We start from the raw sequence: 23,887 nt of genomic DNA on the forward strand, positions 1-23,887 counted from the left end.
CTTTTGATTTAAATAAAAAGGAAAGGCTTTTACTCAACAGACTCTGTCTGTGTCTGATGTCATGCTGTTGTAGTTTGCTGATGCGTGTCATTGCATTGCCAGTGATGATACTGAAACTGGTTTATCTGGTTTACATTCTTACTCACTTGAAAGACTCAGGGCCTGACTTATGCTTTTGCCTTTTTGAGTTGATAAGTAAGTTACATGGATTTATAGCATATACTGGGGTTCTTGATATATGTATATGTTGGGTGGTGGCTAAATTAAGCATCTGTAGTTTATATACTAGCTCACATACTTAAATAATGTTTGCTTTTCATAGTAAGAACACTTAAAAATCATCCCTCACAGTAAATTTGAAGTCACTAATTATATTTTTCCATTTGCCTGATTTTGCTAGTCTCCTAGAATGGGAAAATGATAATAGGATAAATGAAGAAAGTAAAAGTAAGATGAAAAAAATAGAAGAAGCTGGAAACTTGCATAAAATGCCTGTATGAATGCTTCATAAGTGTTCTAGAGGGGATTGCAAATTAGAATTGGGGCTTTTATTTTTAAAACCTCTAGGGCAAGTCAACAAAATATGATGAGATACATAGTTCACAGTGTTCTAGTGAGTAAAAAGAATTAGTCAGTTACCTTGGCACATTCCAGTTTGTTCTAGAATCCTTAAGAAATTTCTCCCACAAGTGGTGATAAAGAAGAGTATCTGAAAAATCTGTTTTGAGGGACTAGACAGTAGGGTTGATATTCTCTGAAGAGAATGAAAAATCCCAAGGGATATCTGACGATATCTGAAATGCCTTGAGGTTACACCTGTGGGCAAGACCAAGTGGATTTCATAACAGAAGCTCCTTGGTTCCTTCATACCAATCTGCAGTCAGTATGTATATTCTTTTTCTCCTGAATAAATTATAATCTACTACACATTATAGTTATCGTCTTCATTCTCCTATCTCTATGTAGCACAAAATCTGGTTTATGAGGGGAACAATGAATGTTTATTTGATGAATGAAGGAATGGGAAAAATATGGTGTTAAAATTTACTCTGAAAGACCTGATTTAGCCCATTGAAAGGGATTTTTAGCTAATTTAAAGCTAGCTGGCTATAAGAATGTTTGGAATGTTTAGAATATTTATCACAATGATATTGTTGTTGATGATCTGGGAGCATTGGTGGTCTGTTGAGTTCACTCACACGGAAAACTTTAGGGCAGGTTTAAAAATTCATATTGCACCATCTGTGGCACACAAAATCTCTTTATCACTTACAATCCATTCTTTCTAGAAGGACTGTGGGTCTTCCTAAGTTCACTGGGGGTAATTCAGCAGGTTTCTCTTGGGCTACTAGAAAGCCAAAGGGTGTTCTGAGTCATTATATTTACTCTTTAGGTTTTTAATTAAAAATACTTATCTGAGTAATTAAATAAGAGGTTTATCTTCTATTTAATAAAATCAATGGAAGGCAGTCACACTCCCAGGCATTTGTTGACTGTGAGTCTTTTCTAGGTTTTTAGAAAAGCAGCTGTTTGGGAAAGGTAACTTGACCACTAACATTTGCTTTCTTTTTTCTATATGGAGTACTATCTTTTCTTATGATTTGCACGAATCTAGTCCCTGTGGAGGCTGACTGAAGGCTTTGTTTCTCACCCCTGCAGAGACACAGAATACAAAGGTCTGCAGCTCTCCCTGGACCAGATCTCAGCCTCTAAGCCCACCTTCTCCTACGCTAGTAGCTCCACCCCCACCATCACTGACAACAGGAAGGGGAATAAGTCTCGGCTATCCAGCACCAAGTCAAAATCCAGGACCTCCCCATATCCCCAGGTCAGTACCTGATGTTTTAAAACTTTTTTTTTTTGACTTGGTTTGATCTTAAAGTTGAAGAAGTATAAAATTTAATTAACTATATGTTGTTGATAGATAAAAACTGTTAAGAAGAATTGTGAATTGATTTTGTTATTTGCTGTGTTCATGGAAGGTTGGTTTTCATCATCATGATTTGTTTGATATTTTTATTGATTTTACTTCTTGCTCCCTCTAACTCCCAACAATGATTAGTTTGGAAGATTAAGCCAGCATAACAAAATATAGGAAATAAGAGCTCATCAGAAGAACTAAATTAAGTTGGGAACTTTAAAAGAGAAAGATAAGAGGTTGGAAGCTAAGTATGAAGAATGGCTTCAGCATGAGATTTGCCCACAGATTGCATATGGGGGAAATGGGACAGACAGACTTTTCCAGATGACATGGAGGAAAGACGGCTCTTCTCTCAACAAGGCAGTGAGATGATGGCACCCAGAGAAGGTATCCCGAGGTAGTGAAGTGTACATTTGAGAGAATGGGTTTTCGAGGGAAAAAAATATTTTTGTGACCAGTGTGGGATACATAGAATCTAGATTTTGGCAAGATGTGTCTGTGCAGCTTCCTACCTGGAGAAGGTAGCACAGGGTTGAGGATTTGCCACTCCCCGTATCCTGTGACTACTTTTCCTCCATTCTCTCCTGGAGATGGACTGCCAGACCACCTGCAGCTCACTATGGGTAACTCAGCGGCTTATTTTTGGGCCAGAAGAAAACCAGTGGTCTTTCTGAGGTACTATACTTACTGTTTATTGCTGTTACTATTATTATTAAAAATGGCAATCTGGGGAATATAAAAGTGATTATTTTTGTTCTTTTCAGATCTGTTATTTTGTCAACATGTGTAAGTGTGAACTATTTGAAGAAATGTTTTACATTGACTTAGGGGTCATTATAAAGCTCCTATTTGCTAGACTATGTTAGTATCTAGATAATGAAGAGGAGAAGACAGTGACTCTGCCACCAAGAGGCTCAGGTCACATGGCTCTAAATCTTTCACAGAAGCTGGGGTTTCTTTCCTCTGACAAAAGGGGTGGGCAAGGTCTACATGCTTTAAAGCGCACAGCTTCTCCCAGGATAGCTGAGTGCTTTACTTGTGGGGCATAAAGTAGGATGACCAAAACACTGCCAACAGAGCTGCTCCTTTCTCTAGAGAGTCTGTGAGGAGCTTTTTATATCACCATCTGGTGCTTTGGGAAGTAAGTTTTATGGCTTCCTTTTTGGAATGGATTATGCCTCTGGGTAGTCTTTTCCTCAAAAATAAATGAATGTTGAACACACACAGATGAATGAATGATTTAAATTAGGAAATACTAAATTAAAAAGGAGATTGTTCTTTGTTATTTAGGAATTAACACACACATGTGTGTGTACACACACACACAAGCACACACCCATGTACACACACATATGCATACACGCACACATATGCACTTCCTTGTTGATCCTTTTAAACCTCATTGCATGTTCTGGTTTTCTTCCTGCTTCCGTCTTAATGTCTAAAGTTTCTGTCAGTTCACTTGAACAGTAGATGCTCTCCCATTAGATGACTTCTTGTGTGTGTTTAGCTGATGAGGAATTAATTTGAAAGTTAAGCATATTGTGTAGTTTAAAAAATAAAAGTGGAAAGTAGAAAATTACTCTTTACTGTTTTCTTTAGAATTGTTTGCTCTTCTATGATGTTTTGTAAAGTAAAATCACAGGCATAAACAAAGTAAAAACCACACACATATTGTTTATACAGGATTTCTCTAGTGTATCCATTTGTGTGTGTGTGTGTGTGTGTGTGTGTGTGTGTTAATACTTGGAAATCCAGTCCTTAGAATTTTGGCTGTATGCCTCCTTTTAAGCAGCACGGTTGACTCTAAATTAAGTTTACCTAATGTTTATGTGCCTACTAAAGGTTATTATTTAATTTTCTTTACTTTAGATAACAATGGTGATAGATAAATCATTATCTAAGTTCCTACTATATGGATACTAGCACACACATGCCAGAAATGAAACATACTTTTTCTATTTTTGAAGAGCTGCTAGTACAGACTGGCAAGGGGATAGGTTTTTGCAATTGGTTGTCCTGGTGCTTGAGTATCTTTGGAAAAGTGTGACAACCAGGGCAAACTCATCATTGTTTCTGCTGGAAGAAAACAATTCCGAAATCTGCCCCACTTAGTTATATTTAAACCATCAAGATTTTAAAGAAATAATTAGTTTTTCAAAAATACCTGGTTCAAGTTATTCTTTAGGAACAGCTAGTCTTCAAATTTTATGCAGCACAGTTCTTTTAAAGATTTTTTTTTGAGATTTATTTTTATTTTATGTGGACTGGTATTTTGTCTGCATCAATGTTTGTGTGCCATGTATATTCAGTGCTCATGGATGCTAGAAGAGGGCGTCAGATCCTCTGGAAGTGGAGTTACAGACAGTTGTTAGCCCCCATGTGGGTGCTGGGATTGAACCCTGGTCTTTCAGAAGAACAGTCAGGTCTCTTAACTGTTTAGCCATCTCTTCAGCCCAGCTTTGTTGTTATAAGTTTTCAAGCCAGAGCGTATGAGTTGAGGATCTGTTTCAGGAAGATGCTACGGCGATCATTGAGAGATCTGGGGATGTGGACTGGGTAAAATATAAACCAGTGGTATAAGACATATTCTTAAAAATTTCAGTAAAGTTAAAGTAGTAAACTACACTACAGAGAAAGAAATGTAATGAGAGATGATTCATATAGAGGGCACTGTGAATGTTGTCTGACAGGTGAGGTGATCCAACTTTGGGCATTAGAATCAGGCATTTGGAAGTAAAAAAACAGGATGAGAAATCAGGAAGACAAAGACTGAGAAATGCAAGGACATGCCATTAGTGTGGCTGGATCTAGAGATGAAGTGGGGGAAGGTGGTGTTTCCGGATGAGTGAGGAATGTTTGGAGAAATATATTGGTGCTAATATATACTAATTCAAGGAACTTAAGTATTGTGTAGAGAATAAGTAAAGGTTTTTTTTTTTGGGGGGGGGGGAGGTAGTATGTAAGAATATTGATAAGGTAAAGCAAGGAAGATTATTCCGGGGACTAATTCACATCTGATGTGAATTTATAAAGACCTGTTAAAGTTATTTAGTGAGGTAGAAGGCAAATAAAGAATGGTGAAATTCTCTTATCCTGGGCTTCTGTAACCCTTCTTGTTATAGATATGCTTTGGTCATGTTTTATGCCATTATTTTGACATTATACTTCTACAACTTGTTTTCAGTTGTTCAAGTCAAAGTTATATTGAATTACTCCATGTGTATTAATAGAAAAATAATGATAATGAGCCTATGGCTTGAATCACATTTTAGATGCTTTTGCTCATTTTGGGGTAATTTTTATGCTTATTTTTATTAAAACTTTTTTGTAAATAACTTGCAAATAAAAACATCACATGCTCATTTTAAAATTATTCGTTTCTCTCTGTTATTTCTATCTGCAAGTTATCATTTGATGTTTGAGAAGGCAGATTGCATAGCAAAATGGAACCTACAAAGTAATAGCTTGTGCCTCTTGTGAGGTTATGGTGATTTAATGATTTTATATTATTTGTTGCCCTCTTTTATTAGGCATATTAAAAATTTCTAGCACATGTCTAGTGAATGACAAACAGCAATCTTGCTTTTTTGAATTATTTATGTACTCTTCAATGAACATTCAAGATATGCACAAATTATAATTCATTCCCAGCCCCTAGTTTGGGTGCAGGAGTTAGATGAACCCTCAGGTCCTTCTTTGGTATTAGAAACCCTTGGGAATAATTTTAGCCATGATTATATTATGGCCACTTAATGAATGACTGGATCACCCTTGAACCTCTGTGTATTACTTGAGTTGGGAAAGGTCAAGATGAATTGTTTTGAATGGTTTTAGAAACTGTGATAGGAAATATCATGGCTAGCTTCTCTCATTCTTCACATAGCCTCAGGGCTTCTGTGGGGCTGCATTCCTGGTGCAGCACTCTTGCATTGTATGGTTACAGGTTTTATATGAGTAGAAATAACAATGAAGTTTCCATAGTTCAAAAGAATTGGAGCTACTGCATTTATAGAATTTATTTTTCAGACCTTATGTGTTACAGATTGCTATTATGCTTTCCACATTCTTTTCAGTAACTAGACCTGACTACTTTAATACCAGTTGAAAGATATCTTGCAATGGTTCACCCATGTCAATCATGAGTAAATTGCCTCCTGACTTCAGAGTTTCCTTTTAGACTTTTTACTTCAGTCTGTTTATAGTTGTGTTTAATAAGTCAGTGCATGCCAGCTAAGTTTATTGCATCATCTTACTCTTTCTCCTTTTCTCCAATCAGTAGTAAGCAATGCATGTGTCATTCCTAATAAGGATGTATGCATTATACTGTGAATGCTTCTGAAATCTGAAAGCGTTTAATCACTTGCTACAGACACACTGTAACACTTGCGAGTTTTATTTGACATCTGTTCCTTTAAACAATCTCACAGAACCCTCTTAATTTTCATGACCTGCAGTCTGGATTCCTTTTGGCGAAGGTAGAAATTGTCTTGGAAAAGGTTTTTTTTTTTTTAATTTTTTTTTCCTGGCTTCAACTCTATACTGGGAACCTGACATTTTAAGTTACAGGAAAAAATAGTAATAATTTTGCAAGAAAGTAATTCTATAACACAAAGTAATTTTACCATTACTATGTAGCTATCCTTCATTTGATGTTTTATATATAGCATGAAAGCATGACATTCTTGACTAATTTTGAAAAATACAAATTTATTTTGATAAAAATGAAATCAACTTCCCAGAAATTCTTATACTATGCAGACTAGATTATACTACTGGGATTAGGCAACATACAAATTTAGGACTTATCTTCTTCTGTACAAATATCAGGAGATTATTAAAACAAATTTGATCCTTTAATTTATCTCCATATATAACCTTTAGAGTATTATTTTAGAAAATATTTTGTTCAGTATGGTGAGACTGAGTTTCTTTATTTACTTACACCTAGGGTAGGCATAAAGTGCTAAAGGTGAGTGCATTGGAAACTATGTCCAAAGTGCAGATGGAGGAGAAAAACTAGCTTGGTAGAGAGGAATTGGGAGATGTGGCCAGTCATGAATTTTCAAGGCCATAGCTTTTGCTTTCTCATTCCTCTGTATGGCAGAGGGAAATACTGTATTAAAGAGTATTACCTTGTGCCTACTCTTCCCTTAATTCATTCACAAGGGTTAGAATCATATCAAGTATCTTTTCGGACAACATGGTATAAAACCACAAGTCAATAACAGGAAGAAAGTTGAGAAAATTAAAAATATGTGGAAATTAAATAACACATTCCTGAGCAGTTAATGAGTCAAGGGGAAACAAAGGCTAATGAAAATCCTGAGAAAGATGAAAATGGAAACAAGACATGGCAAGCCATACCAGACAGAGGAAAAATGCTAAAAGAAGGCTTATAGCTATGAAGAGTTCTGTGCAAAGAATGGTGTGTAGCTCTCGGCAGAGTGCTTGACACTGGGCTTCTTATCAAGCACCTTGAAAACCAAATCCAACAGAAACAAAAGGGATGATTTCAATTTAACTTTATACCTAACAATGAAGTTCACAGAAAGACGAAGAAAGTGAAGTAAATAAAACACGGAAAACTGTAATTAAATCTTTTACTTTCATTTTTATTTATTGGCTTAAATTTGTTTTCATATAATATATTTTGTTATTTTGACCATATTCTTCCCCCAGCTCCTCCCAGGTCTTTCCTACCTCCCTACTTACCTAACTTTTTATGCTCTCTCTCTTCTCTCTCTCTCTCTCTCTCTCTCTCTCTCTCTCTCCTCTCTCTCAAAAAAATCAAACAAAACAAACAAAATTACAAAAAATACTCAAATAAAACAAGACAAAAAAAAACAAAGCACACAAAAATATGGAGTCTGTTTTGTGTTGGCCAACTACTTGTGAGCACGGGGCTTACCTTGAAGTATGGTCACTTCATTGGTAAAAAAGCTGATTTTACCTTTACTATAAATTATTAACTGCACATAGCCTCATGGTTTGTGTCCATTTCTCCTTCTCTGTGCTGGAATTTTGACTGGCTTGAACTTATACAGGTCTTGTGCATTCTGTTATAGTTTCTGTGAGTTTACACGTATATAATAAGTCCTGTGGTATCTGAAAGACTGTTTCCTTGGAGTCATCCATCACTCTTAACTCTTACTACTTCTCATTACTGCGTCTTCTTCCCTGAGCCTTGTCAGCAGCCTAATAGAGACATTCCACTTAGGGTATTCTAATGTCTCTCACTCTCTATATTGTCTATTTGCAGTTCTCTGTGTTAATCGCCACCTACTGTAAGAAGCTTCTCTGATTAGGATTGAGTGATATTCTAGTCTATGGACATAGGAGTATGTCATTAAGTGTCATTTTATTATTATGGTCTTTTAGCAGAATAATTGCCGTAGATTTCCCCTTAGGGTCTATAGAGTCTTCGATCCTTGGCTACTTTAGCAGTGTTAGTTTCTATCTTATGGAGTGAGCCAATTTAAAAAATGTGGTTGGTAACTGCCATAATAGTTTGTCACTATTGTACCAGGTATCTTGCAGGAAGGTTGCTATTGTAGGTTTCAGAGTTCATAGCTCGGTGATACTGATGATTACTTTCCTTCTGTGGTAGTTTGTAGAGTATCTTCTAGCACCATTATTACTAGTCTTGGGCACCAACTCAATTTCTCCATGTTTGATTACATAAGTAACTGTTGTCTTCAGCAATAGAGCTTTCCAAAACGGACACGTTTTTAACTAGACGAATATAGGAAAGAATATAAATAAAATTTATGGGGAATGAGACATTTTAGTTGGATGTTCATACATTTATAGGAATATAGAGGATATTAAGTGATTATGTGAATTTTATGCATAAAATTAGTGTGTAACTTAAAAGAAATGGATGTACTTCTAGAAGATAAAAAATATCAAGACTGTGTCATTAAGAAGCAGAAAATCTATGGAACTCAATAATGAATAAGAAGATTGAGTCAGTATTAAAAAATATCCCAAAGGGCTGGAGAGATGGCTCATAGTTAAGAACTTATTCTTCTAAAAGACCAGAGTTTTGTTCCCAGCACCCACATCTGGTAACTTACAACTACCTATAACTTTAGCTTCAGGGGATCCAATGCCATTTACTGGCCTCTGTGGACACTCAAACAAGCAGCATACATTCACAAAAAGAGTACACACATAAAACAACAACAATGAAAACCCAAACAACAGCACCTCCCCACCAAAACAAGTTTGTGGTCACATATAGCTTCTCTACTAAAGTCTACCAAACATTTACAGAAGAATTATGGGTAAATTTTTTCAAAGTTCTCTAAAAAATTGAAGATAAATTTCCAAACTAATTTAATGCCAGATATTTACCAATGCTCCAGCCAGAAAAGGACACCTCAAGAAGAGAAGGGGGGGAGGGGAAGATAGGGAGGGGAGCAGAGAAAAATGTAGAGCTCAATAAAAATCAATAAAAAGAGAAAATTTGTGCTGAGCTACAAAAATGCTGGAATCACTAGAGCAAGATTGAGCATCACACTCAGAAGGAATAGCAAGCTAGAGCTATTATGCCTCCAGATTTCAAACTAAACTTCAAAGCTACAGTAATCAAAACATTATATCACCATAAAACAGAGCTTAGAAATAAAGTCCTGTCTACCTAATCAGCTATTTTGACTAGTATGCCAAGAGTGAGTAATCGGGGTCTTCCCTAAACAGTGTTTGGATGACTAGATATCCAAATTCAGTTTTGGATATCAGAAAAAAATGTATTGGACCTCTCTTCTACCAAATACAAAAATAGCTTGATATAGATTATTTGACTTAAATGAAAGACCAGAAACTGTAAAGTTTGTAGAAAAAGTGATAGAAAATGCTGAAGAAGTGACACAAGGCAAAGCACCTTGTGTGCCTCCAGAACAATGCAAATTATTGAAGTTATTCTAGAAGATAATGTAGGAGCTCCTAAAAATATTTAAACTGGAGTCACTCTGTCATCTAGCAAACCCATATTCTAGTATTTATGTATGGAAAAGTAAATCACTGGATCAAACTGCAACGAAGCATTATTTACAATAGTGAAGAAATGGAATTGACTCATGTCTTCTGAAGTATGAATGGTCAAAAATTTTTATATATAACCCATTGTCACATAATGTAAAAAGAAGGAAATGTTGTCACTTGTGAAATATAGCAGATAATGGAAACTACTGTAGGTTTTCACTTGTATATATCTAGACTAGTCATATTTATTGGAATAGAACGGTGGTTGCCAGAAGTTGAGGGTGGGGAGTGTTAGTCAAAGAGTATAAACTTTTAGTTTTAAGATGGATATGTCTGGGAGCTAATCTTAAATGTGATGATTGTACTTAACAATGTTATAGTGTGTGCTTGAAATTTTGCTGAAAGAAATTTTAAATTTTCATACAGGATACAAATAATTAACCAATGGAAATAATGGATGTGTTAACAAGCTTTCTTATAGTAATGATGTTATAGTACTTACCACATTATATATCTAAATATGATGCTCAACTAATATGTAGAAAGGTTCAAAATGCATATTGATTGCTATTACATCTATGCTATTTGAGTTTTCTTCACTGTTTTATATTTAGAAAAAAAAACCCTGTAGATCTGTCCTTCTGTTTAGTCTACCATGTAGAATGAGTTAAATCAGCAGAGGGTCTTCAGGTTTCAATTTCTTTTCACAAAGTCACAAATACGAGAAATCTTGTAGTGTGAAGGACTTATTAATATGCTTACCAACACATCAGCATAGATGGATTATAGATGTCATGTCACAGAACGCAGCCAAGAGTAGCTTGGGCAACACTTCCTTTGTCTAGACCCAAAATAAAGCAGAGAAAACCAAACAAAGCTTCAGTGAGGAGCTGGTGCAGGTGGCACTGCCAGTAGACATCTAAACCCAACTAATCTGCCACCTCCTTGTGGAAGATGAAAAAGTGAGTCTGTACACGATGCTATTCTGGCTCTCAATGCCCTTTAGCTCCTTAATTGCCATTCAGATTAATGCTAGTTGTTCTGGAAACCCAGGATTTACTCATTGGACTAAAGCTACTTCTCATTTCCAGAGCAAATTAGTGTATCTTTGATCGTTACAGCTGGAGTTTCTATGATTTAACTACTTTAATTAAGCGTTTGTTCCATGCGTATTAATACCGGTTTAAAATTCTCTCCACAGTGAAAGTGCCTATGTAAGTCCATAGGAACTCTCCTTTGAATTTACAAAGGGGATGGATTGGGGATGTCATGTTTGGTAACAGCTCTGTCCTAATGGAACCTGATGGGAGATGCCTTATAAGATGACACTAGAGAACACTTAGCCCCTATTCTGGCATGCTGATTCATTTTCAGATGTATATTGGTTTGACAGCAGATGAGATGTCTACAAAGCTTACTTTCCCATGAGAAAAATGAGTAAATGAAATCCCAGGAACAGTTTTTGTCTGTTGGGGTGTATTAAGAGAAGTCCTGAGTATGAGTGTGTGTTTTGGCATCTGTACACATTCTTATTTCTTTAGTTTTTTTTTTTTTTTAAAAAAAACCTATGTGTTTGTTTTGTTCTATTCTGGTTTCTTTCTTCTCCTCCTCCTCCCTCTTCATCTTTCTTCTTCTTCTTCTTCTTCTTCTTCTTCTTCTTCTTCTTCTTCTTCTTCTTCTTCTTCCTCTTCCCCCCCTCCCCCTTCTCCTCCTTCTTCTCCTTCTTATTCTTTTTTTTAAGATAGATGCCTGTTTGTTTCTTAATGAGAAAGAGGTGGGCAGAGAGGTAGGGAGGATCTGGGAGGAGTTGGGGGAGGAGAAATTGCAATCAGAATATGTTGTATGAAAAACTCTATTTTAATCAAAAAGTTCTATGGCATTTCAAGCTGTAGTTAAGGCATATTATAAAAATCTGCCCTATTTCTATTTCATGAGCTGTAACAGAGAATTCACAGGTAATTTTTGAGCTGAACATGAATATAACTATAATGTGGATTGAAGTTTTTTAATAAATCATAATAAATAACAGAATATACCATAAGGGGATCAAATAATTAAATAATGAGTGAAAGTTTTGTTAGCCCATTCCTAAATATTCATTTTGGGAAGTTTATAGTTGAACCATTCTCTAAAATAAGGAAGAAATAACCCAAACATTTATTTTCTAATGCTTGAATTTTGTTTTAGTATTTGCTTTCCAATCACTTGCAGTGAGTTTATTTACTTTAAAATTCAAGGATAATACCCCCTTTCCTTTAAAATGTTTTCTGTGGCCTGGTGATACATATCTGAGTGGAATGCTTGCCTAGCATGAGCAAGGTTGTGGATTCCATTCCTAGGATCAGAAAAGGAGGGAAGGAGGAAGAATGTTTTCTACTATTTTTCAAAAAACACTAAAAACCCTTTGGAACCATATGATAAGTTAAATAATTTCTCAGAGGGTTCTTTTCCAATGCTAGATATTAATGACATTCATATAGCAATCACACTACACTTAGCCTTTCTTGATGTGTATTTCATGCAGAATACTTCTTGCTGTTAATTCTTATTACAATAATTTATAGCTGGAGCAGTGGCAGCAAGATTTCCGTAGAAGGATATCAGGAACGTATCTGATGTGCACTTAGTATTCTTCTCACAATTGCAGTTAAGTTTCCAGAGTTCTGTGTTCTTTTGAGTTAGAATAGAACTCTATTATTTGTCTGTTGTTAGATATATAGTCACAGGCATGTGAGTTCAGTCATCCTCAAATGGGTACTCTGTGTTATTTTCATTTTAAAAATTGTTTGATTCTGCCATTAACTTTGTTACTCACCCCTGGGAAAGCCTCTGGCCATTTCTGATGCATATAAACCACAGCCATTCCTCAGTAAACAGGACTCCTGGCTGAGGGAAGCATCCCAAGCAGCGGGCTTATTCTAATGGACATGCTGTACCACTTTAATCTAACTCTTTCACCATCTGTTCTTCCCATACAGTGAATGAAAAAAAGAACATATTTTATGTTTCAGGCTTACATTAGTAAAAGTAAGATAAAAGTGATTTAAAAGCATGCATATGTTCGCAGTATAATACAGTCTGCATCTGTGATGTTTTTTCTCATGGTTCAGACACAAATCAAGAGGAAAGCTGCTCATGTTTGATAGAGTGAAAGTTTTTCATGGAAAATGGGACTTCACGATCAGAGGGTCTCTTAATACGTTTTACAGCTAAAAATGATAAAACTGCAATGAGCTGCCAGAATAAAAATAGATAACTGTAGCTTCTATTGTTGGAACATCTGGCAGTTTTTCCTGAGCTGGATTGCTGCTGCCACATCCAGACGAATGCAGAACACCTGTCTGGAACATGCTGTTGGAGCAGACTGCCTTCTAGCACAGTTAGCACAAAAGGGATATCTACGGGTGCAGTTGTGTGAGAAGACGGCTTAATGACTGTGGGACACAACCCAAGCGGTGCGACGGTGGCTTACTAGAGTGTCCCAGTCAGAAATAGTCATGTCTGTATAAACATTAGAAGTGATGCAGCCTTCCCTCTTAAGCTTCATAATCATGTCACTTTGGGCACATCTTTATTATTTTTCAGGCTGTATTTTCTATGACTGTAACTAGGTTACCTTTAAGATGTCAACATCTAATAAAACTGTGCCTGTAGAACCTTAACAAAGCACTGGACAGATACCAACTGTTTCCTAATGGTTATTTTTGTAATAGGTATCAGTTAACACATGTAAATTAGAGAACATGATCTCTAAATCAACCAAAGCTCATCTATCTACTGCAGCAATTTCAAATATTGAAGGGGAATCTCATATTTTCCTTTTTTCAACTCTTCCCCCCCATGTGAGTTCTTAATATTTATTCCACATTAAAGCTGATGTCTTCACATCACTATGTCCAAACTAACATGTGCACCTTGAAGAGGGATGGCCTATTTTTCATATCAGCTGGCAATCTGTCTTGTAAATAGTTTACAGTGGTAGCACTTAACTGATGGCTTAGACCTTTAACCTTGTAAGACACAGTTTCTTCTAGAAGGAATGATTCCTTCATGAGCCGAATCCCAAAGGGGAGCTGGTGGTGGCATATGGTTTCCTGTTCTAAGAGAAAAGGGCGTTCTTCATCTGATTTGTTTTTAAATGTGAAAACATTCATGCTTGTTTTGAAAATTAAAATCAAATGTCAGGTTAATTAAGGTGTAGTGTACCTAGAATGACAACATGTTTTCAAAGAAATAAAAATAGAAATTCCAGTAAAATTAACCCAAACTTAATTCTCAGTGAACTCTCTTTATGGCTGTAAACTAATTAAAATAGAAATTCATTTAGTTTTTCAGATTTATGTTGTAGGAGGACATAGGACTACCTGTCAAAGAAGAGCATATATTTGCCCAGCAGCTTATATATCATGCTTTTACTTGACTGTATAGATGCCAAGAATGGTAAGGGGGACCATCCACAAGCTGATATGTGATCCTATGGATGATTATCTATCCTTGATATCTTAGTCACTATTGTATTGCTATGAAGACATACCATAACCAAGGCAACTCTTATAAAAGAAAGCGTTTAATTGGGAGTTTCCTTACAGTTTCAGAGGTTAAGTCCATCCTCATCATGGCATGGAATATGGCAGTACACAGGCAGGCATGGTGCTGGAAAAGTATCTGGGAGCTTTACATCCTTGTCTACAGGTATCAGACAAACGGGGAGGGGGGTAGGGAGAGAGAGAGAGAGAGAGAGAGAGAGAGAGAAATAGAGAGAGAGAAATAGAGAGAGAGAAATAGAGAGGAAGGAAGGAAGGAAGGAAGGAAGGAAGGAAGGTAGGAAGGAAGGAAGGACTCCGACTGGGTAAGCTTTTGGAACCTCAAAACCCACCCCTAGTGACACACTAGACTTTCTTCTCTACCAAGTGCCTCTTCCATTAAGTGAGACAACTTTGATTTAGCCTTTGGTAGATTTCTACTCTCAGGTCCCTGTTCTTGTTAAAAGAAATGAAATCATCTGTCCAAGAACTTGTAAATGTGAGAAGATGGAAATGGAAGAGCAGAACCTAGGTAAAGCAGAAGCTCTCATCTATAGCAATCATCTGTACCCTGAACTTCGGTGACCATTTTCTGCATTCCTTTCTTTCTTCCCCCAAATATTTGATAAATTCTTGAAATATTTCAAATTACCAATACCAAGTGGTCAGCAACAAAATCATACACATACAAATAACATTATATTGATTAAGCAGGTTGTATTTATATATTTAGCAGTGGTATGTATGTCTGTGTCTCTGTATGTGTGTCTTTGTAACAATAATTAAAGAAAACGAGTCCAGAAGCCATTAATTTTATATAAATCAAGGTGAAGGAGGGAAGGGAAAATAATGTAATTATAATAATCTCAAAAATAAAAATAGTTCAAAAAGCTAGAACATATTTCAAGTCAAACAATGGGGTTTTAGTACTCACAACAACGTTTATATCGAGTATAGTTTATTTAAATAAGTCGCTGTGGCTAGGAATCGTAGTGTAAGCCATTAATCCTAGCACTAGGGAGGCAGAGGCAAATGGATCCCTGTGAGTTCAAGACATAGCCTGATTTATAGTTTGGGCTATACAGTGAGACCCTATCTCACAAAACAAAATAAAACAGCACATACACACATAAAAGTTAAACTAAACCGGAAAATAGTAACTTGAATGATAGTTTTGTTTTTGTGTGCTAGTAGACATTCACACATTTTTCTTAAAAACAAACATTTATATCTAGACTCCATCTGTAGTGTCAAAGCAATTTAAGCTCTCGCTCTGAGTGAGCTGCTCTGCTCTACCTGCTTCAAGGTCTCCGGGCAGTGTCTTTATTGTTGTGGTTTCCAGGCTATTGACAAGAGGCTTCCCTTTAGATTCTCTTCCAGTGCTATTGAAATATGTACCTCATGTATGCCTGGGTTGCCTCCTGTTAGATTTTCTTCATGAGCAATTCATAGACTGTTCCCTGATGTGATATTACTTTCTCATATACACTCAAGGAAAGCCTTTTCCACTCAACAGGGCTCAGAAGTCTTGACTGGAGCACTTCAAAAATAGGTCTAGTTTATACTTTTATAAAAACAAGTGATGTCTAGACAACTCCCAGCTTGGGACAGTACAGATATCTGAGCCTCTCAGAGGCAAGCATTGCTGAAGAAGACACAAATGTAGCATTCATTTCTCCACTCAGGAAGATCAGGATGTATTAACTTTGCTTTGCTGAAAGAGAAGTTGCTGTCTTGTGGAAAGAGGCTGGCATGACCAGAAGAAAAAGCCTGTGGCAGGTGGGAGTTATGATGTAGGAATAAGAACTCAGGGTGCTTTTGTGTCTTCTGCTTATAACCCTGCAGGGAGATTAAGTTGGACTTCTTTTTGTTAATGGAAAATGCTGATAGCTCTTATGTGTATTTGGAAAATAATAGAAATGATAATTAAGAATGGTCATGGGAAGAATTTTGACTTGGAATTTGCATTTAGATTTGTCCTAAGTGTGACGCCTGTTACCATAGCTTTTGGTTGCTTGACAAGAACCTAGGTGCCTCATCTCTCTTCCCAAGCACCCTGGGTAGAGTTGCCTGCTTGCATTCGGGTGGGAAGAATCAAGCTCAGGGCAGGTCTGGCAGAAGGTGGAGTCTTCGCTTTGTCCTGTGAAAGGCTCAGCACAGGTGATTTGCTCAACCAACTGCAGGGGGCCCACCCTTAAGTGTGGTTAATATACCCAGTAAGCAGTAAGAGTGCACTGGAGAAACTTTTCCTTTGCAAGTGGATGTCAGTTGCACCTAGTTTCTTGGTAGGGGTGGGAGCCTGTGCCCACTTTCTCCTCTCAGTGCTTGGACCCTGTCTGGCTTGAATATATGCAGGCCCTGCATGTGCCGCCACAGTCCTTGTGAGTTCACATGCGCATCAGTCCTCTTTTATCTGGAAGATGCTGTTTTCTTTGAGTCATCCATCCTCTGATTCTTGCAATCTTTCCACTTCCTCTTCTGCATGGATACCTGATCCTTGAGGGGAATGGTTTAATGAAGACATACCGTTTAGGATCGAGTGCTCCAAAGTCTCTTACTCTCTACACATTGTTCACTTCTGTGTCTCTGCATCAGTTCCCATCGACTACAAGAAACTTCTTTGATGATGACTGAGTGAGAAATTGATCTATGGGAATAGCAGAATGTCATCAGGAATCATTTTGTGTGTGTGTGTGATTCTTGCCATGACTGAAAAATCACAGTACTTGATTTTTCCTTGGGCCTGTGACCTACAGTTTCAGGTTCTTAACTACCCTAGCAGTGACAGGCATGAATTCCATCTCATGAAATGGGCCTTAAGTCCAATTGAAGAGTTGGTTGGTTACTCCTACATCTTTTATGACACTTTTGTGCCACCACCGTACCAGCATATCTTGCAGGCAGGTCACTGTTGTATGTTCCAGGGTTTGTGACTGGTTAGATGATTACCTTTCTCCTCTGGTAGTATTCTGAGTACCTTTTCGCACCATGAACACTAATATACTACCAATTTTAGCGACTTAGGAAGACCCTGATGGTGAGCACCTTCCTTGAAAGGTCTGTGAAATGTTTTACATTTTGTTTCTTTTGAAATTAAAAGTTTCATTATTATTGCATGCATGTTTGTGTGTACCTGTGTGTAAAAGTATGATATGCATGAGTGGGAGTGGATGTGCACAAGCAATTTGCAAGTATACCACCATGCACATGTGGAGGTCAGAAGGACAACATGAGGGAGTTTATTTTTCTGATATAGAATTTGGGGGCTGAACTCAGTTCTAGGTAGCAAGTGCTTTTATGCGCTGAACAACAATCCTGCTGGCTTGAGTTTTACATTTTGTTGTAATACCCAATGATACAGTTTGGAGAAGATGAGCAGCAGAATTCTAACAAAGATGATGGCCTGTGTTACTTCCATATGATCCTGTGTAACTGAACTTTAGAAGCCTGTCTATGAACAAGGTTTACATGGGGCAAGGTTTTTGAACTTACATTTCATTTGAATTAGGGAAGCATTTAGTAGCTCTTCTGCCATGTACTCAATATGTACACAATATGTAACTCCCTGGCACAGCTTTCAGGGAGTTAATGGTTTAGCACAAATTGTCCAGGAGTGGAGAGACGGCTCATTGGTCAAGAGCTGATATTGCTCTTGCTGACTGAAGTTTAATCTCCAGTATCCATGTTAGATGCCTTACAACTCCAGTTTCAGGGGAATCAAAGCCTCTGGCCTCTGTGGGCATTCACCCTCACATTAACATACTCACACATACACAATTAAAAATAAATACATGAACAAATAAATAGAATTTAACAAAGGCTCAGAACTTTGGTACCTTGAGCTTTAGCTTTTACCTTATTTTTCTAAGAAAAAAAGCATAAAAAGCAAATTGTTATAAAATAGGGAATTTTCCTGCATTCTTATTTAGGCAAATTCGTTTGGGTGATGGTGAAACATTTGAATTTGAATTTTGATTTTGTTACTCGTCTTTCCTTGTGGTCTTGGCCAGTTATTTTACTCTGTGATTTAGCATCCCTATCCCCACCACTGGGGACACTGACATTACACCAAAGGGTTATTAGAATAACCTAGGGTAATTCATCCATTCAGTGCCTAGGACTTTAATGTTTGCTATTTTTTTTTATCTCTTTTAACAGCCAGAATGAATTTCTGTATGGGTATTAGCTAATTAAATTGTTCAAAGTTAATGGGTACCTTATGATACAGTGAGTCTTAGGTGGGGACACTGACATTACACCCAAAGGGTTATTAGAATAACCTGGGGTCTAGGAAGGTGAGCATCCAAACCTGCTAGGCTCCCACAAAGCCAGTACATGCAGTAGGGTCAAAACTCAGTGCCATTGTCCTTGGCTTCTCAGCAGCCCTCATTGTCCACCATATTCAGAGAGTCCGATTTTATCCCATGCTTATTCAGTCCCAGTCCAGCTGGCCTTGGTGAGCTCCCAATAGATCAGGCCCACTGTCTCAGTGGGTGGGTGCCGCCCTCACTGTCTTGACTTCCTTGCTCATGTTCTCCCTCCTTCTGTTCCTCATTTGGACCTTGGGAGCTCAGTCCATTTGGAACCCTGACTGCTCTTTGGACTGGAGAGGGAGGAGGAGGGGAGGGGGCGTGTGGAGTGGGGGGAGGGGGAGGGAAAAGGGAGGCAGGGAGGAGGCGGAAATTTTTAATAAAAAATTTTAATTAAAAAAAAGAAGTAAACATAAAAAAAGAATCACCTGGGGTAATTCACCCATTCAGTGCCTAGGACTTTAATGTTTGCTATTATTTTTTATCTCTTTTAACAGCCAGAGTGATTTTCTGTATGGCTATTAGCTAATTAAATTGTTCAAAGTTAATGAGTACCTTACTTTGACTGCCTCAGGCCTTTGTGACCTTCAGTCCTTGCAGAAAAAAAAGGTTTTAATTTTTTTTTAAAAAAAACTAATTTAATTATTATTGATGTTGTTGTTCCCTTATCCTTTTGGTTTCAGTATTCGGGATTCCACACTGAAAGATCGGAATCTGACCACGACAGCCAGTGGGGTGGAAGTCCCCTGACTGATACTGCCTCCCCACAGCTCCTGGACCCAGAGAGGCCTGGTTCTCAGCACGAAGTGTCATGTGCCTATAGGCAGTTCCCAGATCGCAGCTCCCTCTGCTATGGCTTTGCACTGGATCATTCCAGGCTGGTGGAGGACAGGCACTTCCACACTCAAGCCTGTGAGGGAGGCCGCTGTGAGGCAGGCAGGTACTTCTTAGGAGCACCACCAACTGGCAGAGATCCCTGGTGGGGATCTCGAGCAGCCTTGCCACTTACCAAGGCCTCCCCGGAGAGCAGAGAAGCCTATGAAAACAGCATGCCGCATATCACCTCTGTCCACAGAATCCATGGTAAGAGCTTGAGGGGTACCAGATACCCAGCAGGAGGCTGTACATCAGAAGGACTGACTCCCGTAGTCTTCTACCTTTGATTTATAGAAATCCACACCAATGGAAGTTGAAGAACTAAGTCCACTCAGCTTAAGTGTATTAATTTTGGTAATGTTAGCCTATTTATGACAGATGAGAAAAAAATTCTCATTTTAAAAACCATAGAGAACAGAAATTAAGTATCAGCAATTTATAATTCTACCGAATTTGTAGTTGTACTTGAATTTTGCCTTGTCATCCTGAGCATTCTCATGGCAGCTTCTCTCTGCCAGGGCACGGTTGCTGTGCTGGACAAGACAGGCTTTGCTTAGTGGGCTATGGTCCTGTGCATACACGAGCAGCTTCTCTGGGAATCAAGTCCTGATAGCTGCCTCCCATCATCATGACAGAGAAAATACCACGTTGTAAAAGGTGGAGAAACTACCTGGATTTTCACCTTGGGAGAGTTATACAACTTCACCAACCCTGAGAAAGGGACACTAATGTTGAAGTTTTGATAATTGGTAATACTTTCTTCAAACTAAATTATTCTGTAAATTACAAAGTAAATTACTTTGGTAATTACTTTTTTCAAAGAAAATGAGTTAAGAAGAGTCTATCCTGATCATTACAAGTGTAGATCTAGGCAGGTTTTTGATAATCTCCCTGTTTTTATTAAAAGTCAGTGACATTGCAAAGGCCCTGTTAATTCTCTCCCTGCTCCTAGCACGAGAAGTGTGCTAGATCATGTCCTCATTTATAATGCTCCCTGGCAGATACTTCATTGAGCATTTTTAACTTCTTTCCATTGTTGCTTTTTATTTTTCTGCTTTTCCTTTGAGTAAACAACCTCTTAAGAACCAAGGAACATTTTGGTAGTCTGGTAATGGAAACCCAGGGCAAAGCACAATTACTTGCCAGATAAAGGTGAGAAGCAGACCTATATGGCTTAACCTATATGGACCGGAGGAAAATGTTAGAAATATCTGGTAATGGAAATCCAGAGCAAAGGGCAATTTCTTGCCCGATAAAGGTGAGAAGCAAAACTCTGGCTTAACCTATATGGATTGGAAGAAAATGTTAGAAATAAAACAAGGGAAGAGGACAGGAAGCAATGGCGTGTGTTATTCGGGGCTCTGCTGCAACATTAAGCAGTTTACAGCACTCATACATTCCTGTGTTCTTTTTTTTTTTTTTATTAAGAAAAGAAGAAAAAAAACATAAACAAAAAACAAGTTTCCACCACCTCCCAGCCTCCCATTTCCCTCCCCCTCCTCCCACCCTTCTCCCCCTCCTCCCACCCTTCTACCCCTCCCCCCACTCCTCTCCCCCTCCCTCTGCAGTCCACAGAGCAGTCCAGGTTCCCTGCCCTGTGGTAAGTCCTAGGTCCTCCCCCCTCCGTCCATATCTAGGAAGGTGAACATCCAAACTGGCTAGGCTTCCACAAAGCCAGCACATTAAGTAGGATCAAAACCCCGTGCCATTGTCCTTGGCGTCTCATCAGCCCTCATTGTTCGCCATGTTCAGAGAGTCCGGTTTTATCCCATGCTTTTTCGGTCACAGTCCAGCTGGCCTTGGTGAGCTCCCAGTAGATCAGCTCCACTGTCTCAGTGGGTGGGTGCACGCCTCGTGGTCCCGACTTCTTTGCTCATGTTCTCCCTCCTTCTGCTCCTCATTGGGACCTTGGGAGCTCAGTCCAGTGCTCCAGTGTGGGTCTCTGTCTCTGTCTCCATCCATCACCAGATGAAGGTTCTATGATGATATGCAAGATATTCGTCAGTATTGCTCTCGGATAGGGTCATCCTTTGTTCTTTTAGTTTTGCTTTTTATATTTGTTTCAGACTGAGAAGAATCCAGTTTCTGAAATGTATTTTGAATGCATTACTCTTTGGCGTTTAAACCTGCCTTCTTGGTTCAGAACAAGTTGTTATAAAAATGATAATATTTATTTACTCAAGACTTTGTTTCAATAATAATTAGAGTTCTGTTTCAGAAATAACCAAAGATTTCATTGCTACTTCTGAAGCTAGCATGCTTACCTTACTGTTGAGAGCAAAGTATTTATACTTTTGGTTATGATAACTATCTTTACATTTGTATCATTCATCCATCCACACCCATATACAAACATATTTATCAACTCCAAATTTTTAAAAAACTAATAATAGAGCCTTAGTATAGTCTTATTTAAGATAAACCAAGAATTATAAAAAAATTTCAGTGACTTATTTAAAATATAATAGTTCAGCTTATACAACGGTCATCTTTAAATTCAACTGAAAACATTCTAATAACAAAAACCAAATTGTATTCACATTCCTCACATTACTTGTAGATGTGCAGGTCCAATAACTTATGTACATAGGAAAATATGAATGTGATTTACTGATTCACTAATTGGTATTTACAACTAATGAATGAAATTTATTTTCTAAGAAACATTTTATAAATGTTATCTGCAATTGAAACCCTTTGATTACATACAAATCCAATATACATCTGAATTTCAGTACAAATGTTAATATTCTGTCATACAAACCTGTTTCTATTTTCAATATGTCACTAAAATGAAAGATATAAGTTTTTTTTTCAGGAAAGAAATGCACTTGTGTGTGTGTGTGTGTGTGTGTGTGTGTATGTGTGTGTGTGTGTGAATTTTGACACTACCTACTTTTACTTTTTATGATGTAGGTCGAGGTCACTGGGACGAAGATAGTGTGGTCAGCTCTCCAGACCCTGGGTCAGCCAGTGAATCAGGTGACCGATACCGCACTGAACAGTACCAAAATAGCCCACATGAACCTAGCAAAATTGAAACTCTCATAAGAGCCACACAGCAGATGATAAAAGAGGAAGAGAACAGATTACAGCTAAGGAAAGCGCCTCCAGACCAACTGGCTTCCATTAATGGAGCTGGGAAGAAACACTCTCTCTGTTTTGCAAACTATCAACAGGCTCCACCGTCAGGTGAAGTCTGCCACAGCTCCGCTCTTGCCAGCAATTCACCATGTGACCATATCCAGCAGAGGGAGGGCAAGATGCTCAGCCCTCATGAAAATGACTATGACAACAGTCCCACTGCACTGTCTCGGATAAGTAGTCCCAGTTCTGACCGCATTACAAAGTCCAGTTTGATCTTGGCTAAAGACTATCTACATTCAGATATGTCTCCTCATCAGACAGCAGGAGACCATCCTGCCATCTCTCCAAACTGCTTTGGCTCCCATCGGCAGTATTTTGATAAGCATGCCTATACATTAACTGGATATGCCCTGGAGCATTTATATGACAGTGAAACTATTAGAAACTATTCCTTGGGATGTAATGGCTCACACTTTGATGTAACTTCTCATCTGAGGATGCAGCCAGACCCAGCACAAGGACACAAGGGAACATCTGTTATAATAACCAATGGAAGCTGATGTTTTTCTAAGATATTTTGTTCTTCAAGGGTCTCTGAAACATATTTATCATTTAATGTCCCCTTAGCAGCATTTACTATGCCACAGATTGTTAGAAAAGCTAAGTTAAAGTTTCTGGCTATTTGGCAGGAGTTTCTGTGGGAGTAAAAAGTACAAAATAAGAACAACCCCAACGTTCAGGGTTATACACAGATAACAGCTAAAATAAATACAGAAATTGCCCACATATTACAGTGGAACCATAGTAGATATATTTGAATTGAAAAACACTAATGCAAATTAAGCATATACACAACGTGGAAGGGCTGATAAATTGTGTCACGACAATCTAGTAGAATTCATGCACATAAATCTTATGCTACTTACAAACTGCTATGTACGTTTCACATGCATAAATGTGTACCTACCACATGAAGCTTCTGAAAGGAATACCAGTTCCCAAAATAGCTCAAGAGAAGAGGGACGTGTCTTGTAAACCTGTTTCTTCATCTTCATGGTTTTGAGCTAGTCCACTCATTTGGTTCAGGCATGAATCAGAGAAATGGTGCTATCTACAGTACATGAATGCATTTTCACCTGGTACCCATTACACACAGTCAGGAAGCAGTGATTTTTCCACCT

The 23,887-nt window shown here is 37.9% G+C and overlaps 1 protein-coding gene across 1 annotated transcript in view; it reads left to right on the top strand.

Annotated features, from left to right (window-relative positions):
- The window catches only part of Sim1 (SIM bHLH transcription factor 1), a 67,718-nt gene extending 44,452 nt beyond the window's left edge, over positions 1 to 23,266 (top strand). The window contains exons 9-11 of the mRNA XM_041654692.1: positions 1,660 to 1,828; positions 19,427 to 19,826; positions 22,536 to 23,266. Coding sequence (XP_041510626.1) covers positions 1,660 to 1,828; positions 19,427 to 19,826; positions 22,536 to 23,266 — 1,300 coding nt within the window. The remainder of the gene's footprint in view (positions 1 to 1,659; positions 1,829 to 19,426; positions 19,827 to 22,535) is intronic.
- Positions 23,267 to 23,887: the final 621 nt, after the last annotated feature.

This window comes from Microtus oregoni, unplaced genomic scaffold, assembly GCF_018167655.1.
Source record: "Microtus oregoni isolate MIOR12 unplaced genomic scaffold, Mior012 000006F_ref0000085, whole genome shotgun sequence".
NCBI lineage: Eukaryota > Metazoa > Chordata > Mammalia > Rodentia > Cricetidae > Microtus > Microtus oregoni.